The sequence below is a fragment of the Nicrophorus vespilloides genome, unplaced genomic scaffold (assembly GCF_001412225.1).
Source record: "Nicrophorus vespilloides isolate i.1.1-1 unplaced genomic scaffold, Nicve_v1.0, whole genome shotgun sequence".
NCBI lineage: Eukaryota > Metazoa > Arthropoda > Insecta > Coleoptera > Silphidae > Nicrophorus > Nicrophorus vespilloides.
The window spans coordinates 42725-62089 of record NW_017100098.1 but is presented as its reverse complement, the minus strand read 5'-3'; the positions used below and the strand labels follow the sequence as shown (position 1 = coordinate 62089).

The 19365-nt window shown below is 31.7% G+C and overlaps 4 protein-coding genes across 5 annotated transcripts; 3 read left to right on the top strand and 1 right to left on the bottom strand.

The window, feature by feature from the left end:
- Window positions 1-1561: 1561 nt before the first annotated feature.
- Window positions 1562-11843, top strand: LOC108567880 (protein pellino). The gene is made up of 9 exons (XM_017928594.1): window positions 1562-2033; window positions 8373-8471; window positions 9740-9971; window positions 10064-10258; window positions 10539-10730; window positions 10794-10892; window positions 10957-11172; window positions 11234-11349; window positions 11494-11843. Exons 1-9 carry the CDS (start codon window positions 2023-2025, stop codon window positions 11618-11620), a joined length of 1287 nt encoding a protein of 428 aa, XP_017784083.1. The 5' UTR covers window positions 1562-2022; the 3' UTR covers window positions 11621-11843.
- Window positions 11844-12313: 470 nt separating this feature from the next.
- Window positions 12314-15370, bottom strand: LOC108567863 (kaptin-like). 2 transcript variants are annotated; one of them, XM_017928572.1, is made up of 8 exons: window positions 15291-15370; window positions 14570-14794; window positions 14218-14483; window positions 14000-14166; window positions 13427-13945; window positions 13179-13314; window positions 12971-13126; window positions 12314-12884 (listed from the first exon to the last, which is right to left on the bottom strand). In XM_017928572.1, the coding sequence occupies exons 2-8, from the start codon at window positions 14772-14774 to the stop codon at window positions 12807-12809; spliced, it is 1527 nt and encodes a 508-aa protein (XP_017784061.1). In that variant the 5' UTR covers window positions 14775-14794; window positions 15291-15370; the 3' UTR covers window positions 12314-12806. The 2 variants fall into 2 exon arrangements, with proteins under 2 accessions (XP_017784061.1, XP_017784062.1); XM_017928573.1 differs by lacking the exon at window positions 15291-15370 and adding an exon at window positions 15072-15146.
- LOC108567862 (DNA polymerase iota) lies at window positions 15174-17444 on the top strand. Its single transcript, XM_017928571.1, has 3 exons — window positions 15174-15500; window positions 15613-16267; window positions 16323-17444. The coding sequence occupies exons 2-3, from the start codon at window positions 15613-15615 to the stop codon at window positions 17306-17308; spliced, it is 1641 nt and encodes a 546-aa protein (XP_017784060.1). The 5' UTR covers window positions 15174-15500; the 3' UTR covers window positions 17309-17444.
- Window positions 17445-17594: 150 nt separating this feature from the next.
- Window positions 17595-19289, top strand: LOC108567864. The gene is made up of 4 exons (XM_017928574.1): window positions 17595-17730; window positions 17807-18832; window positions 18887-19026; window positions 19086-19289. Exons 1-4 carry the CDS (start codon window positions 17697-17699, stop codon window positions 19260-19262), a joined length of 1377 nt encoding a protein of 458 aa, XP_017784063.1. The 5' UTR covers window positions 17595-17696; the 3' UTR covers window positions 19263-19289.
- Window positions 19290-19365: the final 76 nt, after the last annotated feature.

Genomic DNA, 19365 nt, shown 5'->3' with positions numbered 1-19365 from the left:
CCTAAGTAACAAGTAAATTGGCAATGATTATTATAGGCGCGTTATAATTTGAAAGAAATCAACAGATAGAAAATGGAAGGTTCGATTAACCTCAAAATTGAAATTTCGAAGAACTCGACGGTATTTCGAGATTTTAATGAAGAAATATCTTTTCAAAATGGTTTAGTTGGATACAGGGATATCTTAAAGAAAATACAAACGGAGACCAACAGCGCATTAACGGAGTTGGTGAACCAAGAACATTCTGCGGATGTATCGGTATCAGGTGAGCTGCCATCGAATAATTTATTATTTGTTTTGTTTCATATAAATTCATAATGTATTACGTTTAGATAACGATGACGAGGAGGAAGACCAAGATGAACCACCTTTAACGCCAAAAAGGAAAAGCAGCTATGACACTAGGAACAATGTAAAAATATCCAAGTGTTAATATCTTCATTTATATTATTATAGTGACCAAATATATCTATTAAAAATAAAATAATTGTCAGATAAAAACCATAGACTAAGTATCTATGAACCAGTTTAAAACCGGCAAATGTAGTTAGTTTATATAATAGCAATACATACAGTGGCGTACCCATGGTGTATTAGTTAAGTTAGTTATATATATTTTTTTAGGTAAAAACATGTTAAACCATGATACAAATATATGTATATTTAAATCATATTACTACACATTATATGATTTACTAAAAGGTACAAATTGCATCAAGTAATGTACATGACAAGATCCACGTCTAAAGACTTTTTTCGACAATAAGCAAAACTTTTCTACAAATATAGTTGTGATAAGAATTAATATTACCAAAATTTTAACTTATTTTGCAAACAACTAAATATATATTGTTTGAATTTTAATAGTTAAATATTTTGAAATATTTCAAGATATTAAAGATATAACTAAATAGCTGTAACTCATAATAAAATTATACAAAAGCCGTTCAATTTTCGTCATCTTTCGTACATACTAGTGTCAGATTGACAAAGATAAAGAGTATGTATTTCAATATTATATTTTCTTAGTCTTAAGATTTGCTTACTTATTACTTCTCTCATTTACGGCCTTGGTGATAGTTAATATGCTCTCTGTTGTACCTTGTATAATGGGTGATATATTTCAAGATATTTCAAAATTCTAACAACAGTGAATTTAATCAAGGATTATATTAAGTTTATTAATACAGTCGAACCTCGCTTAATGAGTTTAATTTCCGGATTTTTACTCAAATAGTGAACACACGTTTTAAAAATGATGTAGAAGGCGCGTAATCCGGTACTTCATTTTTCTTACAATTCATTTTGCTCGTTAAGAGAAATGCTCGTTATGCGAGGTTCCACTTTATTTTACTTTATTAGCATATTTTTCAAAAAAATAAGCCTTTGAAAATATTTTATACTACGCCCATGGTAGACAATTTCATTTCCTCTTTAAGATGCCTAGAAGTTTTTATCTTGATTCTATTAATCAATTGATTTGAATTCCAACTTCAATTAGAAAAATGAAATTTGTGTAGGTGGTTAAAATTCAAATTGTATTTTATAGAGTAAAATTTTGACCATTTGATCGCAGCTTTTGTGTAGTGAACGGTTAAAAACCCCACTCATGCGCTTGGTGTGTATGGTTAGATAGACGATGGTAGGCGCCATTGTTATTCAGCTCTCCTTGCTGCTCCTTGCTCCCAGTTTAGTGGAGGTATCAAGATTTGCCTGGAACTGAACGTGCTTGTTTACTGCTGTTCGTGCACGTTTTGGGCCAATCTTTGAAAAAGCTATATTTTTAGTAATCACATGCCAAGCCCCTCAACAGTGCTCCGATAGCACCGAAAGTGTTCTCTGCAGTGTATGTGATAAATAACATGAAGCTATCTTGTAAACAAGCCTGTGTAGAAACCAAATTTATAAAGTGATTGTGTGCAAACTCCATTTAGCAAGGAGAAATAAGGAAGAAGGAAAACGTGTGCTTCAAATTTTTCCTCGCCAGCATTTTCCGAAAATCTGTTAAAAACGGCTTCAGAAATGGTAAAAAGGTAAGACACATCTCCATCAATAACTGGAGACAACACATCCATCGACAAATCACATAACTAAATGACAATAATCATGGTTTTACCATCGATTATTGTTGAAATGCGTTCTAATAATTAATAAAAGACAATTCATTACAGTCGATTTCATAGCATAAACACACGCTGATTCCCATTTGCTGTGAAGTCAACATGTATTTCGACCCCTATGATATAAATTAATCCAGGGGCGAATGGCTATTATTTTAATAGCTTCAGTGACTCAGCATTCCAAATACAGTCATTGTTTATGTTTTATAGTTTTATAAATCCAAAATTTTCTATATTTTTTTTTCTGACAGCATTACAGATTTTTTCATATTATAATAACAGATAAAGAGCTTGTGCTCAATTTTGATAGAATTATTATAACAGAGAATTCTCTAAATTCAGCTATTTGTATTTGTTAGAAGGTTTCACTCTTATTTGGCGATTGATGAATGATTGAATTTAATTCACTTGATAATAAAATCTGTTAATATTGTTAAATTACTTCTGTACAGAGATTTGTTTTCTATTTGTAAAGGAAACAAATATATTGTTTATATAGTAAATATTATTTCTATTTGTTTATTAACTATTGTCCTGTGTTTTGAACAAAGCGAACCATCTGATTTATTGATCTGTCTGTGCCATTCAGTCAGTCATAAGCAGAATCAGAATACATCGCGTGTATACATCGCAGGATTAAACAGAAATCAGCTCTCTTGATATTTACAATTATTTTTAATTATTATAGAAATTGAGCGATAATAAGATTTAAACATTTATAGCAGTAGGACATATAAAATTGTAATTGGTATTTTTATAAAATACTCGAAATTTATGTTGATTATGCGGTTTTGGAAAATTATAAATTTCTGCTACTTTGTTTAGTCTATTTAACAATCAGCTATAGACATCGTTACGGGAAAGAAGTTATAAAAACTATTTTAATTCGTAGCTAAGACGTTGTTTTGTTGAAAAGTAGGTTTTTCAGTTTACATGAATTTAGGCAGTAACTATGGTTGGCGTTCAATGTTAAAATTCTTAGAAAGGTTACCGTTTTAGTCACCGAAAGAGGACATTCTTCTTTTCTTATTCTAAAAAGAGACCAATTTGAAAAAGTATGTTTGTTTGTATGATTTATAATAAAATGTCATTTAACTAAGTTTGCGTTTATAAATGTTAAATTTTCAATGACAGTAAGATGATGTTATCTTACTCTGATACGTATTTTAATCATTATTGAGTAAATATTTTGGTCGTAGAAATAGCAAGGTGAGATATACGAAAATATACTTCCTACATTTGTGTTTTTACAAACAGTATAAAAATTGTGTCGCATTCTCCATAACTTTGAGCACCTCTAATTTGCATGATATGCGATGTTTGAAAAGTTAGCGCGTATTGTTTACAGCCATCAACAAAGATGACTGTCTGGTCATCAATTGCTTGGTGAACTTGAACTTTGAGTATTTATAGTTGCTCGAACAATTTATTGATGTATCAAACAACTAATATGCATATTTTTTCTTGTAAACTATAATAAAATAGTTTAATACATAAAGATTTGTCATTAATGGGTAGAGCAGTGTCTGGGCTTTGAGGCCTAAATATTATTAAATTACAAGAGAGGAACTGAAATTTAAAAATGTAATATTACTAGTAAGTTGGTAAATATAGTTAATCGTATGTATTTATTAAATAATAATAAAAAAAAGTCATAATCAATGAGCTGGTTTAATGAACTTACAACCTTCGTTTCAGTTAACATATTTTGATGCACATTCTCAACTTGTGATGAGTATAAACGCAGGACAATAAGTGGAATGCGTTTATTATTTATAGATTTTTATTTACAAATTGAATCACGTATAGCCACATAACCTTCGTTAATCCTCGTCTGAAAGTGTTTACTTTGTTTTATTTACATTTTTAATATCCTATATTTCTTTTGTTGGACGTAATTCATAATTTGATGACGAAAATAATGCATTGTGTAGTTGTACTTTTTGAGTATGCAACACAAGTGCAAGGGATTCGTCCGCATTATAAGATTCCTAGAAGATGTTCGCATATTTTGATTTAAAGAGTTTTAGATATAAAAAACAATATACGTTGCGCATGGATGGTAAATAATGCGATTCCATTGTGCACGATTTCTTAAGTAAATTATTTATAATAAGTCGGTCGTGTCAGATGAAGATACTAGGTTATCGACCCACCATATTTTAATAGACTGCAAATGGGCCAAACATAGTTATAAATGAGTGACTTGTGCACACACTTCTCTTGCTTAATCGATCGAATTTCCTACGCACCACATTTCCCTTATTCCAAGTATATATCACATGTGTTTTATCAAAGAAACTTTAAACATTCTTAAGTTCGATATAGTCGTACTTCAACATAAACGCATTTTTGGATTTCGCCACCGTTTGCGGTGGCTTTGTTGGAAAGCAAAAATTGTCTAGTAACATTTTTAACAGCCGACACCATCGGTTAACATGTACTGTTTCATGTTGTGATGTGTGCAATGGCTGTATATAGAAGCCCTTTTCACCATCCAACAATGAATACACAGGGAGAAGACATACATTAACACGATCTCCTTTACGTTGAAAACTCACATTACCAGTTACTAAGTGAAAGCAATCTTTCAATTCAAGATCATTAACAAGGACTTCTTTTTACAGATTGAGCGGTTTGCACAAAACAACTTCTTCTTTTTCTCCTTTTTGACTTCAACCTAGATTTTGCAGATATTTCTTGACGAGGAAGAAGTATTTTCTAATGTTTTACTTTTAATTATTTCGAGCTTACATTCGAAACTCTTTGTTTTTCATCTCATCTAGATGAGATAAAATTATGCTAAATATTTATATATATATTTATATTTAATTTAGAAAATACCGTCAAGAGAAGGAAAATAAAATAAATGTAATAAAAATGTGTATAATTTACTGCCTCGATTTCCAAGAAAACGATCGATTGGAATTGATTATGTTGAAGTACGCTCAATAAACATGAAATGACGTATTACAAAACCTAAAGAATAGTCTAATTATTATTATGTAATCCAATTGACCGATCGGTAGTAAAAAGACATGCTTCTCGTATGTTTGTCTTTTAGATAATTCTTTTGATTTTCTTTAAACGCTTGAAACCATTAATGAAATTTGTCTAAAACGTAATATAAGTAGTGCCTTTTTATGAATTGAAGCCATTCACTGTGACATATTTCAAAAGTCAATGACCTTTTCGTTACACTGTTTCATTAAAATGAACTGAAGCAAGAAGTCTGTAAATTAATGCCTAGTATAGGGCATTTCCAATGATACGAGTATGAATATTTATTTTTATATACATACATAGTCCGATTTGAACTTTATGTTTTATATGATATCAAATAACGTAAACCATTTAATGAATCACATTAAAACGAAATAATTCAAAATCGAAGCAATTTAAGTCCGGTCAAGTTATTAGGAATAGCTAAAAAAGTACACTAATATAGATGACCAGGGATTATTTGTGCAATGATGACATATGTTACATTTGCAATTTATCAGTTGTATTCGTTCTCAACGAGCGAATCAATAACTATGAAATTAGCCGTTTCATTAATGGAATGCAGATTACAATTATTATGCAATTAAAAATGCTTTCTAAATGAACCACCTTTCCATGATAATTCATTAATTAATCATCTGCTATTAACCTAGTTTTTTAAATCTTGATTTATTAATTCGAATAAATATTGGAATTAATTTCAATTCGATTAAATTTCTTTCTTCTACTTCGTTAATTTTAATATAAGAGAAATTTAATGGTTTAATATAATTACAATGTATTATAGTATATCGAAAGTATTTGAGAAATCATCTTAATATTTATTTTTAATAATTTTTTAGTTTGATTTAATGTTTATGGTCGTGAGCATAATATTTGTTAAGGAATTTTACAGTAAACTGAAATTTATACCTATACATGACTTCTTGACCAACTGCTGTATCCAATGGTTTCATTTGATGTAACTATCGAGCAAGAAAGGTTTTAATCGATGAAAGATCGGTTGTTTAAAATTATTGAAAAACATAGGATGTGTGTGACTAAAATTATTTATAATTCCGTGCAGACACTGTGGTTGATGTCTCAGGTGATTTAAGCGGTGTGCAAGGCACCGGACATTCTCTGTATATCCCTAAATAGTACGCTTTATTGCAAAGGGCGAAAATGACGGAACGACATTTGCTTCTAGTTTAGAGATACATTGCTTTTCGTAGGTCGTTCTAGGTACAATTTTAGGTACAGTGCACTACAATTGATAGAAGAAGGACGTTAGGGATTTAGAATAATTTGTTTGAAAGATATATATTTAATATTTTAAGATATCCATAATTGGAAAACAAGCAAATCTTATCATTAAATTAAAAAAAAACATAGTAAGAATGATGTTAATTTATCTATTATTGTTCTTTATATGAGATTTTGATTGCACTAGAAACGTATCAGGCTATAAATTAATCCGTGATTGGAAACGACACTAACGTATATTTATAATTGAGATCGTTGTCCTGTTGAAGGATATGAATACTTTATGGAGCGTTTTTATAAAAAAAAAACAATACTCGGCAGTGAGAGATCCTTTTGAAATAGTAATCTTGTGTATCGATCGATGTCCGCATACGTGCGAGGACGGCCAGAAGACGCCGGTTGCACTGAGTACATCTACCTTGACCTAACGCAAGAATAGATTTTAGGAACTTCGTTTACGATTCAATTATATCAACACAAATTCAATAATGTCCGGCGTTGTTCTTAACTATTAATAATTGATGGATATCGAATCTGGAATAACAGGGTAATTGCAGGACTTCCGTCGCCGCCCACCGCGAATAATTCTCTCTACCAAGCGTTCTGCAATCCAAGGACAATTACATAACTGCAATACGATGCCAAATGGCGTTATTTGTCAGTGGCGTGTTTGTCAATAGTTGCAATGATTCAATTAGTATTTCTGCAAACTTTCAAACTGTACTAATACGATTTTGCTGTGCTTATTCGTTTTTTTTTAAATTGGAGAACCTTGATGCAATAGATTTGAATGAGAACACATCTCTTAAAGATGGATCTGGTAATTTGCCTACAGTATTCCAATTGCGTTAATTCCTATAATGCTGAATTCGTTAGATATGTAAGTCGCTGTTTTCACGAAATTATGCATTCGTCTTAATTCAATGTAATGATGAGCCTTTGAAAATAAAATCAAGTTTAATTATTCATTATCTGAATGGGGGAAATAAAATGTAGTTCAAAGTAATTTCCATGTGGAAATTGTAGTATCGTGTAGGTAATGTTGTGACCTCACGTGTATACAATATAGGTAATTACGAATAAATAGGAAGGCAGAAGAAGAATAAGAATGTTTAGATAATTGCAAATAGCCTGAAGGAAACACTAGACAGTTATATTCTGCACGTATGAAACTCACGCAAGACGGCATAATAACGGTGTCAACCTGGACGTTATTTAAGTGCTTTTAATCGAATTATGTAGTTTGAGTGTAGGTTCTATACATTTTATTTTTCTTGTTGATGTATAGTAATGCGATGCCGGACGAGCGCTAGAACATGAGCTCGGGTTTACAGTTACTGTTAGTATGATTTGTATGTTTGGAAATATTTTGTATGGCCTTTTAATGCTAATAATGATACAGGCTATAGGTAATTACAAATATCAGTATCTATCCTATATTGATCTTGCAACTGGGATATTCATGGTACTGTCATTGTTCGGAGATACTATAAAATTGTTTAAGTAAAAGAAAATGTTATATTATTTTTTTAAGGGAATCTATGTAGACAAATATCTAATTTGCGCCACTTCTCAAGAAATCGAAGAGGACAAATATTTTATTTGCCTATTACCATTATGTTTAGAGCCCTTATGTAGTAATAATGTTCGGAAACCATGGTCTAAACTTACAAATCCAAATTGGAGTGAATGACATTAGCTCTTCACTGTATGTTGGAAGACATCTAATAGTAGACATTTCTTATACGACGACAGATATTTTTGTGAAAAAGGTACTGGCAGAGAATATATAGAGTAGTCTCGCCGCTGGCCTAGTTCTTAAATATATATACAAACATAGATGAACGAGGAAGGATTCATTGTTGAACTCTCCATAGATAAATGCTTTGTTTGTGGTTTGAATATCCAGTTTCTCAAACACATCTTATTTTTCCTATTCTTCGTTGACCGACTTAGATACGGCGAAATAGTTCGCAATTATTTAACGAAATTCATTATTTTCAGGACCGATGGCACAGAGTCGCCAATTCTCGAGGAAAGGGAGGGTACGAACTCAGACAAGCCGAAACAACAAATCAAGTATGGAGAACTAGTCATTTTAGGGTGAGTACATTTCCACAAATGGTTAATCTAAATATTGTCATATCTATTCTTGAAATCATTTTATTTTTTCGTTGGATTTCCCGAAAGGAAAGAAAGGAAAGGAAAAGAAGGAAAACATGGTTTGTAAATATTTTCATTAGAATATTCCAGAATAAATATACATGACTAAACATAGCTATGTGACGTTTTTTTCCTTTCCAGATCACTTTTGTTCTTACTGTAATTACGTACATTGCCACATTGTTCACATTATGAAAAGAGCAGAAAATCCCAGAATTGTGTTTACTTATATAATCTATAAGAATTGGGATTAAAGGCAAATGCTGAGGTCATTAGTTCCGAACAGTAATTAAGATTGAGTAACAGTTATTTGAAAATGCCACGAAGTTTTACATTCCTTTTTCTCTTAAGTAACAAAATATTTTTAGTTAAGTTTCATTCCTAAATATTACTGAATTTTTGAAAAATTTAATATTATTTAACGTAGTACATATTTCTTATCTCTTAATATTAATTCTTCAATATTTTCTAATTTCTATGTACACTTTTCAAAACCTACGCACAGGATGTGACGACCGCAATACCATAAAATGATTCAAACTAAACCCCGCAGTTCCGCATGTATTTCTTTAAGATTCCTTATTAAAGAATCTTTGGTTCTGTCGGTCGGTCCACATTACTCATCTTTGCTGCGGCAACCTTATTGACAATAGTTGGTAAAAGAAAATAGAATCCCATAATAAACTGCTCCTGGTTATTCAAAAGCATCCTGTCTGGTTTTGACGACAATATTATTGTGATGTAAATTTTGTGTAGCAGATGTTCTTTACAAGTAATAATGCATTATCTATTTAGATATGACGCACAACCGGGAACCATTGATAAAATTAACACAAAAGAATGAAATATAAAAATTGAATATGGTCGTTGTTGGTGCTTCTAATTAAGGCTTTATAATATTTAATTATGGATTCAACTAAATTAAAAATTATTTTTTTAGACTATATCGAAAGGGACAACGAATGGTTTTCCAACAGGCGATTTAAATAAGTTGTGTTTTGCTTGTCTATTCAGGAAATTTAATGTAAACAACATTCTTTACATTATTTGATAAATAAATGTGAAATTTTTAAGAATAAATTATTTGCTACAGCTATAACTAAAATTGCTATTAGAGAGAAAAAGAAGAATAAAAAAAAACAACCTAAATTTTATTGAAGTATTAAACTTGAATGCATATGCTTAATTGTAATATTTTTAATTTGAAGGTACAATGGATTTTTGCCACAAGGTGATCGTGGCAGAAGACGTAGCAAGTTTATGTTGCACAAGAGGCAAGATCCGAACGGTGTTAAGAGATCTAAGCATTATGTGGTTAAGACTCCTCATTCGTCCCAAGCGATACTAGATGCTAGACAGCATTCGATCTCATACACATTGTCCAGAAATCATGCGGTCATCGTGGAGTACACAGCAGACGATGACACCGATATGTTCCAGGTAAATAAACCCTAGCTAGTCTAGACAGCCGCAAAGCCAATTTAGCTTACGCTTAATTAGTTTTAATACAATAATGACACTGGTTCTCCCAGATCGGCAGATCCTCCGAATCCCCCATCGATTTCGTGGTCATGGACACTATACCAGGCGACAAATGCGGCGAGAATAAAGTGATGCAAAGCACCATATCTCGTTTTGCTTGCAGAATTCTCTCGGATCGGAATTGCCCGAAAGTATGCAGGATATATGCAGCTGGATTTGATACATCCAGAAATATATTTCTTGGCGTAAGTTTGTTTTAAAATATTTACTCTTCTTCCCTATTTGCAAGCTAAGAAAATGTACTTAATGGTTGATATAACGTGTGAGTTTAGTAATTCAATATGCGTAGATTGGAAAATCACTAAACCTGTAATGAAACAACATGTGCAAGCGGCGTACTTTAGTAATTAGATGAAGCCGCATGGTACAATTAAAAGCGGTTGCAAATGCTCCGACTCCATCCGACAATTGAATTAGAAGCTTACTTGGTTGGTTCGATTACGTAACATACATTCATTGATTTAGGAAAAAGCGACGAAATGGCACGATAATGGCAGGGAAATCGATGGTCTTACGACAAACGGCGTTCTGATCATGCATCCGAAGGGCACTTTCTGCGGCGGGGAAGGAAAATGTGGTTTCTGGTTGGAGGCGTCAGTCGGTGGAGGTGTTTTTTCGCTTAGAGAATCTAGGTCCGCCCAGCAGAAAGGTCAAGTGGTAAGAAGCTCATATTTGTATGATCGACGGGTTTATTTAAAAAAATATTCTTTTTGATTACAGATAGAAGAAGAGACTAACGTATTGCAAGATGGTACTTTGATTGATCTGTGCGGAGCCACACTGCTGTGGAGATCAGCCGAAGGATTAGAGAAATCACCTGTAAGTACAACGCGAAATAAAAACTAACGGTGCATTAATTACCTTACATTAATTCCATGTTCAGAGTAAACGAGATTTAGAAAGGGAAATTGATGAAATAAATGCCGGACGGCCGCAATGTCCGGTTGGCTTAAACACTTTAGTTATACCGAGAAAAGTCACGCCCAACGAGAACCAACAGCAGCCCTACGTATATTTAAACTGCGGTCACGTTCAAGGACTGCACGATTGGGGACAGGATAAGGATTCGGGTGATAGGAAATGTCCTATTTGCTTAGAGGTTGGATCATTTCATATTCATCGAAACATTAATCAATTCTATTTGCATTTATGTTTTATAGTTAGGACCAGTCGTCAAAGTGTGTATGGGTCTGGAACCATCATTTTATGTAGATTCTGGACCACCTACTTTTGCTTTTAACCCATGTGGTCACATGGCAACCGAAAAAACTGTGAAGTATGTATATATATATATAATAACTATGCAACATATTTTAAATATTTAAATACGTAAAACTATGGACATAAATGTTTAATTTATACATTCTTTTCAAAATAAAACCTTTTTTATTGCCAATATTAATATTTATATGATTTTCAGATATTGGGCTAACGTGGCTATACCACATGGCACCAATGGCTTCCACGCCGTTTGTCCGTTCTGTGCGTCTCCCTTGGCCGGCGTTCCGGGTTATATCAGACTTATATTCCAAGACAACGTTGACTAAAAGATACACTTACGATGACTTACACATTTATTGTTTGTTCGTTTTTTTTCCTCAATCTCTCTAATTTTTATATTAATTAATTTTAAAGAATTGTTATATAAATGTGTTCTCTGGGTGTGAGCGCGTAGAGTGATTTTGATTTCCTCTTTTCCTTCTTAGTGTAGACCACCAAAGCTTTATTTATGTTGCTAGGAAACCAATTTTATTATTCGCTTCCATTATATTATATTGATATATTATTTTTTTTACTATAATTTAATTAATCAATTATTAATATTAATTGTAAATCACTAATTTGCATTTCTGATTTTAATTCAATTGTAATATATTTTAATTTTGTCAGAACTTTGTAAAGTTAGATGTAATTAATGTAAATAACATAAACTGCACTGATGGTTTAATATCATATAAGAAGAAAATGGAATATTAAATATGCGAAATGGATTCCGGACTCAAACAGACAAAACACTTGTTTTTTTTTTCTCATTTGATTCATATTTTCTTTTTGTTTATTGTGTATTTTATTAATTAATTAACTACTATTATAATAATTTTTTATTTATCTATATATTTGTTTCGTTTGGGGAAAAGATCGAAATAATTTGCTTAAGAATTTGAAAAGATTTAAGTGCAAATGTGTGACTTGTAAGACTGGTTAGAATGTAGTTTAATTGATAAGATTATATTTATATATGATTACCAAGTTATAGATTTAATTGATTTGGTGGGTGGAATGATTTGAGAGTTCTATAATATTTTACTTAAGACAACAAAATAACCAGAAACGATGAAGACAATAGCTAATTTATTATGAAAAATTAATTAAATTGGGTGCGCGTAGTCTGAATGAGTTAAGTCAAGTATATTTTGTCCATGTATCTGTATTAAAGAAGATTACAATTAAAAAGAAAATATATTTTTAAAAGTACACGAATATAATACAAATAAAAATAGTGGTGCAAGTAGTTTGTATCTCCATTGATTACAGTATTTGTTTCTTTGTCACATATTTTCTTTTCATGTACCACTATGTATATATATATAGAATAACAACAAAAAAAATAAAAGATTGCTGTAGCCTTAGATAATAAGCTATATTGTTCCACCGATGAATTTTATCTGTGCCTGGATCACCAATAAAATCGATAAACTGTACACTAGCTCTTCTCTTTGTATTTTAAAATCCTTAAGTAAAGTTTGTTTCAGGCATTGTTAACTTGAAAACTTTCTCCTCCAACTTCCGTTGAACGTCAATTTCGTTGTGCTATAATATTATATTTAAATATTAATTTTGTAATGTAACATATGTAATGAAAAGTAAAATGATTTTCTAAGTAAATTAATCAGTACCTGTAGCACATACAATCCTTTCATTGTTAATACGATCAATTCTTTAACGCCATCTCCGATAATATCGAAATATTGAATGTTAAATATTGGACTGACAATCTTCTTAATTTCTTTTAATACCGTCGTACCGTTCACCAATTTGTACAGCTTAATTTCCTGTGAAAAGCGCCAATGTTAAACTAAGGTTAGATCAAAAAAAAATTCCTACTTCTGCACTGCTCCCGATTAAAATTTCATCCACTCCATCGAAATCTACATCTCCTATTTCCAAACATGAAGTAACGCTAGAATGGTCGGTTCTTTTCAAAGTTGTATATGCCGTTAATCCGTTGTGTACAATATCACTGCAATTAAGTTTTTTATAGTTTTAGTCACGTAAATAGTATTCCTCTCTATTTAGCTAAATTTGATTAATTAATTTCAATATATCTCTGAAATTATAAATACCATAATTACCAGAAACAAACAGATGGCAATGTGGCATTAACCACGACTAAATTTAAGTTTGGAATATCATCAAACTTTTCGACACGTTCCTTAAATGTGTAACCTTTAGAATCCGGACATACATCCTCAGATATCGGCGATTCCATATCAGCAATATTCTCAATCGACATAGATAAATTATCATTTTTCCTTATATAATTAATGTTATCATCAACATCTGGCGTTTCTGTAGAATTCTTTTCTATAACGGTATTGGTTTGAGATGAACTATCATCGGTCAACTCTTCATCGTGTATATCACACATCCCCTCATTTATATTCAAATTAATGATGTCTACTAATTCATCTTCATCTTTATGACTGGTAATAAATGTAGGCTTCGTCCATGTTTTGTTAAAAGGATATATCCGAAGCTGCGTTATAGGACTTATGAAAGATGTTGAATAGTTGAATAGCACACTATTAGTTTTCATGCATAGTTTCATTAGTTTCAGGTAACCGCATTCTGTGCCATACGCAGAAATTCGTCTAAAATAAGAACAATAGTTACAGGGGATTATATTTGACCAAAAATAGAGTCACTCTGAACAGTTTTTGTAGTAATGCACGTCCATCCACAGGGCAACGCTTGGAAGATTATTAAACTCTGGAAATAAATCATCAGCTTCTATCTCTTTGTAAAAGTGATTCATAATGTTCTCTTTGTAGACATGGATTCTTTTGTCGCTTCCTGATAGCAGGAAAACCATCTGAAAATCAATACAATTTCTAAAGATATTTAAAACAATTAAAATACGAACCTCTTTCTTTATCAATGAACCATCTTGCCAAGTAACAAGATAAGTGTGTGTTAGATGATATGGTGTAAAATTTAATTCCAAAGTTAAACAATTCTGAGCGATATTTTCAATATTGAAAACTTTCGACTCAGATTCCGAGTATATATTCAGATATGTTTCATGAACTCCAGTATCCACGATGGTTTTAATTATGGCTATGCCGATAACGAAATCGTTGCCCTTTTCAGATTTATTAAATACGTCCAACGATATAATTTCAGTACCACCTGAAACAAATATTATTAAATTAAAAATAAATAAATGTACACAACTGTTTCCAGCTACAAGTAATTTTAACGATTAAAAAACTTACTTGGAATATACGTAAAAGATACTTCTTTTGATAAAGGGATCAATTCACCAGAAGAATTCTCTGTGTATTCAAAGAAGTAAATCTGCCTTTTGAGAGTGGCTATAAGTAATTTGTTTGATTTGTCTGCTAGTTCCAGACGTTTCACTGTATAAACATTTCCTTGGGTCGGAATAGCGAAAAAATGAGCTTGTTTCATACGGTTCATCTTCACCACATATCAAATTTCTAAAACACCACATTTGTTAATTGTTAACAACAAATGCTTAACTAATGGCTTAAATTGCATTTCGTTTAAATAAAAATTATATTCATGTTTCTACAGATTTTTTTTGGTAATTCGAATTAATTAGTTCGTAAAATAACTAATTCTCTATAAATAAAGAACATAATAGATAATTATTAAAAATATGGAAATATTGACACTGTAAGAACAATAGTAACTTATCAATAAAAATGTATGCATAAGGTCAAGTTTCAAAGTATTTAAAGAAGAATAATTTACGATTAAATTATTATGGCGGTAAACTGAGTGGACGCCCATTGGTCGGTCACATGTTCATCATCAACCAATTAAATGAGATACTTCTGGCAAATTAATATTTCTAACCTCAGCAAAACCAAATTTAGCACAAAAGATATTGTTGTGTGATGTGTTTACGTATTTAATTATTATAATATGTGATCTAAATAGTAAACAACATAAGATTAAGTTAAGTCTTACCAACTGTGTACAAAGAACATTTACGACGTTGCATATACAAAACAAATCAAACAAACACTGGGACCGCACACTGTAGTAGACTAGCAAACAACTAAATGTTTTAGGTTATGTTAAAGGTTCCATCAAAATGTGATTAACTTATCTGCAGAATAATCAAACTTTATTCAATATTTGATTATTTCAGCTCAATAATAAAAACAAACGACAAAGGTGAGTTCAAAAATTGAATCCTATGGAATGTTGTGCAACTGTTTTTTATTTGTATGACTCATCTGTCATTCTTTAAATTCTTTATTCAATTTTCTTTTGTTTATTATTTTAGATGAACCTGTTGCAGGAAGATTCTCACTGCAGGACAATTATCCATATAGATATGGATTGTTTCTATGCACAGGTTGAGATGATAAAAAATCCTCAATTAGTTAATGTACCATTTGGAGTTTATCAGAAGAACATTGTTGTTACCAGTAATTACATTGCCAGAGAATATGGTATAAAGAAGTGCATGTTAATTTCGGATGCTCAGAAGTTGTGCTCAAACCTGGTGTTAGTCAAAGGTGAAGATCTACATGACTATCGGCAATTATCATACAAAGTTACCACTCATCTACAAAGTTATTCTCGCCTAGTGGAACGTTTAGGGTTAGACGAAAATTTTGTGGATGTTACACAATTAGTAAGTGAAAAACTTAATAGTGAAGATACAGTTTTGGGTCATATTTTTGGAGATAATTTAGAATATTGTGAATGTGGTTGTAAAAAGAGGTTAACAATAGGATCAAGAATAGCTCAAGACATTAGAGACTCTATAAACAAAGAATTTAAGTTGACTTGCTGTGCTGGTGTTGCTCATAACAAGTTGATGGCAAAACTTGTGGGTGCTACTCACAAACCAAACCAACAGACAATTATTTTTCCAAACAATGCTATGGACCTAGTAAGCAGTTTAAATGAATTATCTAGTATACCTGGCATAGGTAAGTCTTTAAAATATACTGCAATATAAATATGATCTTATTAGTACATTTCCAGGAAAGTCCATATGCGAATGTTTGGGCTCGATCGGTATTAAATCTATTGAAGACATGCAGAATAGCACACCAGACAAATTGAAGACCTTATTTCCACCTGATAAAGCAAAATACCTTTATAATTTATCATACGGGGTAGACGAGGCTCCTGTGAAAGCGACGGGTAAACCACAGGTTATTGGATTGGAGGATGCATGCAGGCCCATGACGGTAGAGCGGGAAATCAAGGATAAAATTGAGCAATTGTTAAAGCGGCTAATGATACTGTTAAATGAGGATGGAAGAGTTCCGCGGACGATAAAATTGGTTGTAAGAAAATTTGATAAATCTAGCAAAATGAGTCACAGGGAAACAAAGCAGTGCAACGTCAATCAATCAATATTCTCAGGTGTAAATGGGAAAATGCTTCCAGAGGCATCAGAAAAAAGATTGGTAAAAGTAATAATGGATCTGTTCATAAGGATAGTGGATATTAAAAAGCCGTATCACATAACGCTACTGGGTTTGTCGTTTACGAAGTTCCTGGAACGGGCGACAGGAAAGCATTCCATAGCCGCGTTCCTCAAGAAAGATCTTGAAGTGCAGGCAATCACAAGTATAGAAAACATGAAAGACTTGTCGCAATCAACTGGCATGGATCTCTCAAATTCATCCACGGATCTCAACACCGATGGTTCGGAATCGGAGCTGGAACCTTCGCCGAAGAAGAAGAAGTTAAGCACCTTCATCGCTCGAAGATATCTAAATACCGATTGCCCCTCACCTTCGAAGCTGAACGTGGCAGAGCTACGTATCAACTGCGAGAAAATATCTGATGACAGTTTCCATTGTCCTCCCAATGCCGATATCGAAGTGTTTAGAGAATTACCTAAAGACATGCAGAGAGAGCTGTGGCAGAATTACGTCAGAGAACGAGATCGTGAAGAGAGGTTGCAAGTGAAAAAGCCCAGACTGAACACGTTGTTAAATTATTTTGTAAAAAACTAACCTTCCTAATGTATTAAATAAAAAGATAATGTGATTGTGGGATAATTGTTAATTTAAATTAAGTACTTTTATGTTAGCTCTTATGATAACCAAAGACACTATTGTTATTTTTATTTACTTTTTTTTTATATAAACTAATTTTTATGAATCTTGTTTTGATATTATTAAAGGATATGAATTATAAGCTTCACATTTTTCTGAATGCCCTATCACTACTGATTACCACTGATCATCAGCATCAGCGGAATTCACAAAGAATTCTGCGCTTGCTTTCCCGCCTTTTTAAAATATGTTTCCATTTGTCAAACTCAAAATCTTAACCTCAATCTGTACGAGCATAGTTATCGCGTAAATATTATTGTTGTATAGAAAATATTGGCAAGACAACATGGATATTAATAAGGCAAGGAATGAACTAAATGGTAAAGTCCTGATATATAATTTTATAAATTAATGTAATTACTTTTGTTGATAATTCATATTTATTTATTTTTTAAGGTAACAATATAGATGGATTGAAAACTGAAGATATGTTCATGGATGAATCTGATAATGATGAATTCTTCGATTCCTCTAAAATCAATTTAACCACCAAATTCTGGTCACAACGGAAGCTAAATACAGAATTTTCAACATCAACACCAAACAAATCATGTCAAATAATGCAAAATTTAAACATTTATAATGCCAAATCAACAGATTACGACCCTTTGGAAATTGTATGCCATGCTCCAAAGTATAATGGACCATTTTACACAGAGTCTAAATTGAAATCATTAACTGTTTCTGAACAAATTGAGAGAATTATGAATTTCCATTGCAAGCAATCACAAAATTTTCAATCGTACCAGAGGAAATCACTAGTTTTTGCTAAATGGGGAAAGGCAATATATCCATCAAATAAAGTTGAGGAATCAAATGAAAATATGGATGAATCAGCAGGAGAAGTAGAGGAAGAAACATATATATCTAGAGGTGGAAGGCACATGAAAAGAAAAATTTACACTGAAGATGACGAATTTCAATTGTTAAAAAAGAAGAAAGGTAAAGTTGAATCTCCCAAGCCAAAAACCAAAAAAATGTCCAATGAAGAAATCATGAACAAATCGTCATTGTTCACAGATACTCCAATGAAAAATTCTTCAGCCACAAAAACTATCGAAATCAATACACCTACTTCTAAAAGTAATACTGTCAATGCAAATTGCAGTGCTTTAAACTTAAAAAAATCTTCCAAAATTGTGGACCAAAGAAAGAGATGTGAAATATTGTTCGACAAATGTATAGAGGAAACTAACAAAAGTAAAAAACAAGAAGCAGAGATGAATATATTTGAAGAATCATTAAAAGAAATAAGTGATGATGATATGGACTATGATTTAAAAATAACTTCTTCAAGAATTCCTAGGCCCTCAGAACCATCATTTCCTGATAATAATTCATCCACATCTGGTATTAAAAAGAGAGTTATCCCACCTGTTGCTGGTCGCAGGGGGTACAGAAGGAAGCAAGCTTATCAATTGAGTAAGTTGCTTTAGAATAATTAATTCAAAAATTGTAATTGTGTTTATTTTTAAGTTGATGAGCCACCACAAGATAATTCTGATATAAATAATACTATTGAGAGTATTGATTTTGTTAAAAGAAATGGAAGGCAAAACAAAAAAACAACAGTTTGTCCTATTTGTGGTAAAAGTTTTCCTCAAAAGGAAATTGAGGTATTTAAAATTATCAATATTATGTGTATCTAATGTTCAATAATTATGTTAATTTATAGGAACACGCTTCTACGTGCGGAATAACTGCAGAACTTGAAATTGAAAATAATTTACCAAACAAAGATCAAGCAGTATCCATTGTTGACTCATTAATATGTGCTAATTGTGAACAGATGTTTTCTGTAAACACTGACTATGAAGTACATGTCACAGAATGTTTCAGAAATAAAAAATAATTTGTATACAAACAAATGTAAACTATAATTGTACATACATTCGTTAGCATTATGTTTGTTCTAGTTTCTTATTACTGTTTCTTTATTTACTCTTTAATGAATT

Excerpts from the sequence above, each read along its gene's own strand:
- LOC108567880 (XM_017928594.1), top strand. Across the intron at positions 10,893-10,956 it reads AAGGATTAGAGAAATCACCT|AGTAAACGAGATTTAGAAAG; the intron begins GTAAGTACAACG and ends TTCCATGTTCAG. Across the intron at positions 11,173-11,233 it reads AATGTCCTATTTGCTTAGAG|TTAGGACCAGTCGTCAAAGT; the intron begins GTTGGATCATTT and ends TATGTTTTATAG.
- LOC108567863 (XM_017928572.1), bottom strand. The coding sequence starts at position 14,774 with ATGAACCGTATGAAACAAGCTCATTTTTTCGCTATTCCGACCCAAGGA. Across the intron at positions 14,484-14,569 it reads ATCTTTTACGTATATTCCAA|GTGGTACTGAAATTATATCG; the intron begins GTAAGTTTTTTA and ends TATTTGTTTCAG. Across the intron at positions 13,946-13,999 it reads TACTACAAAAACTGTTCAGA|ACGAATTTCTGCGTATGGCA; the intron begins GTGACTCTATTT and ends TTCTTATTTTAG.
- LOC108567862 (XM_017928571.1), top strand. The coding sequence starts at position 15,613 with ATGAACCTGTTGCAGGAAGATTCTCACTGCAGGACAATTATCCATATA. Across the intron at positions 16,268-16,322 it reads ATCTAGTATACCTGGCATAG|GAAAGTCCATATGCGAATGT; the intron begins GTAAGTCTTTAA and ends GTACATTTCCAG.
- LOC108567864 (XM_017928574.1), top strand. The coding sequence starts at position 17,697 with ATGGATATTAATAAGGCAAGGAATGAACTAAATG. Across the intron at positions 17,731-17,806 it reads GGCAAGGAATGAACTAAATG|GTAACAATATAGATGGATTG; the intron begins GTAAAGTCCTGA and ends TTATTTTTTAAG. Across the intron at positions 19,027-19,085 it reads TTCCTCAAAAGGAAATTGAG|GAACACGCTTCTACGTGCGG; the intron begins GTATTTAAAATT and ends GTTAATTTATAG.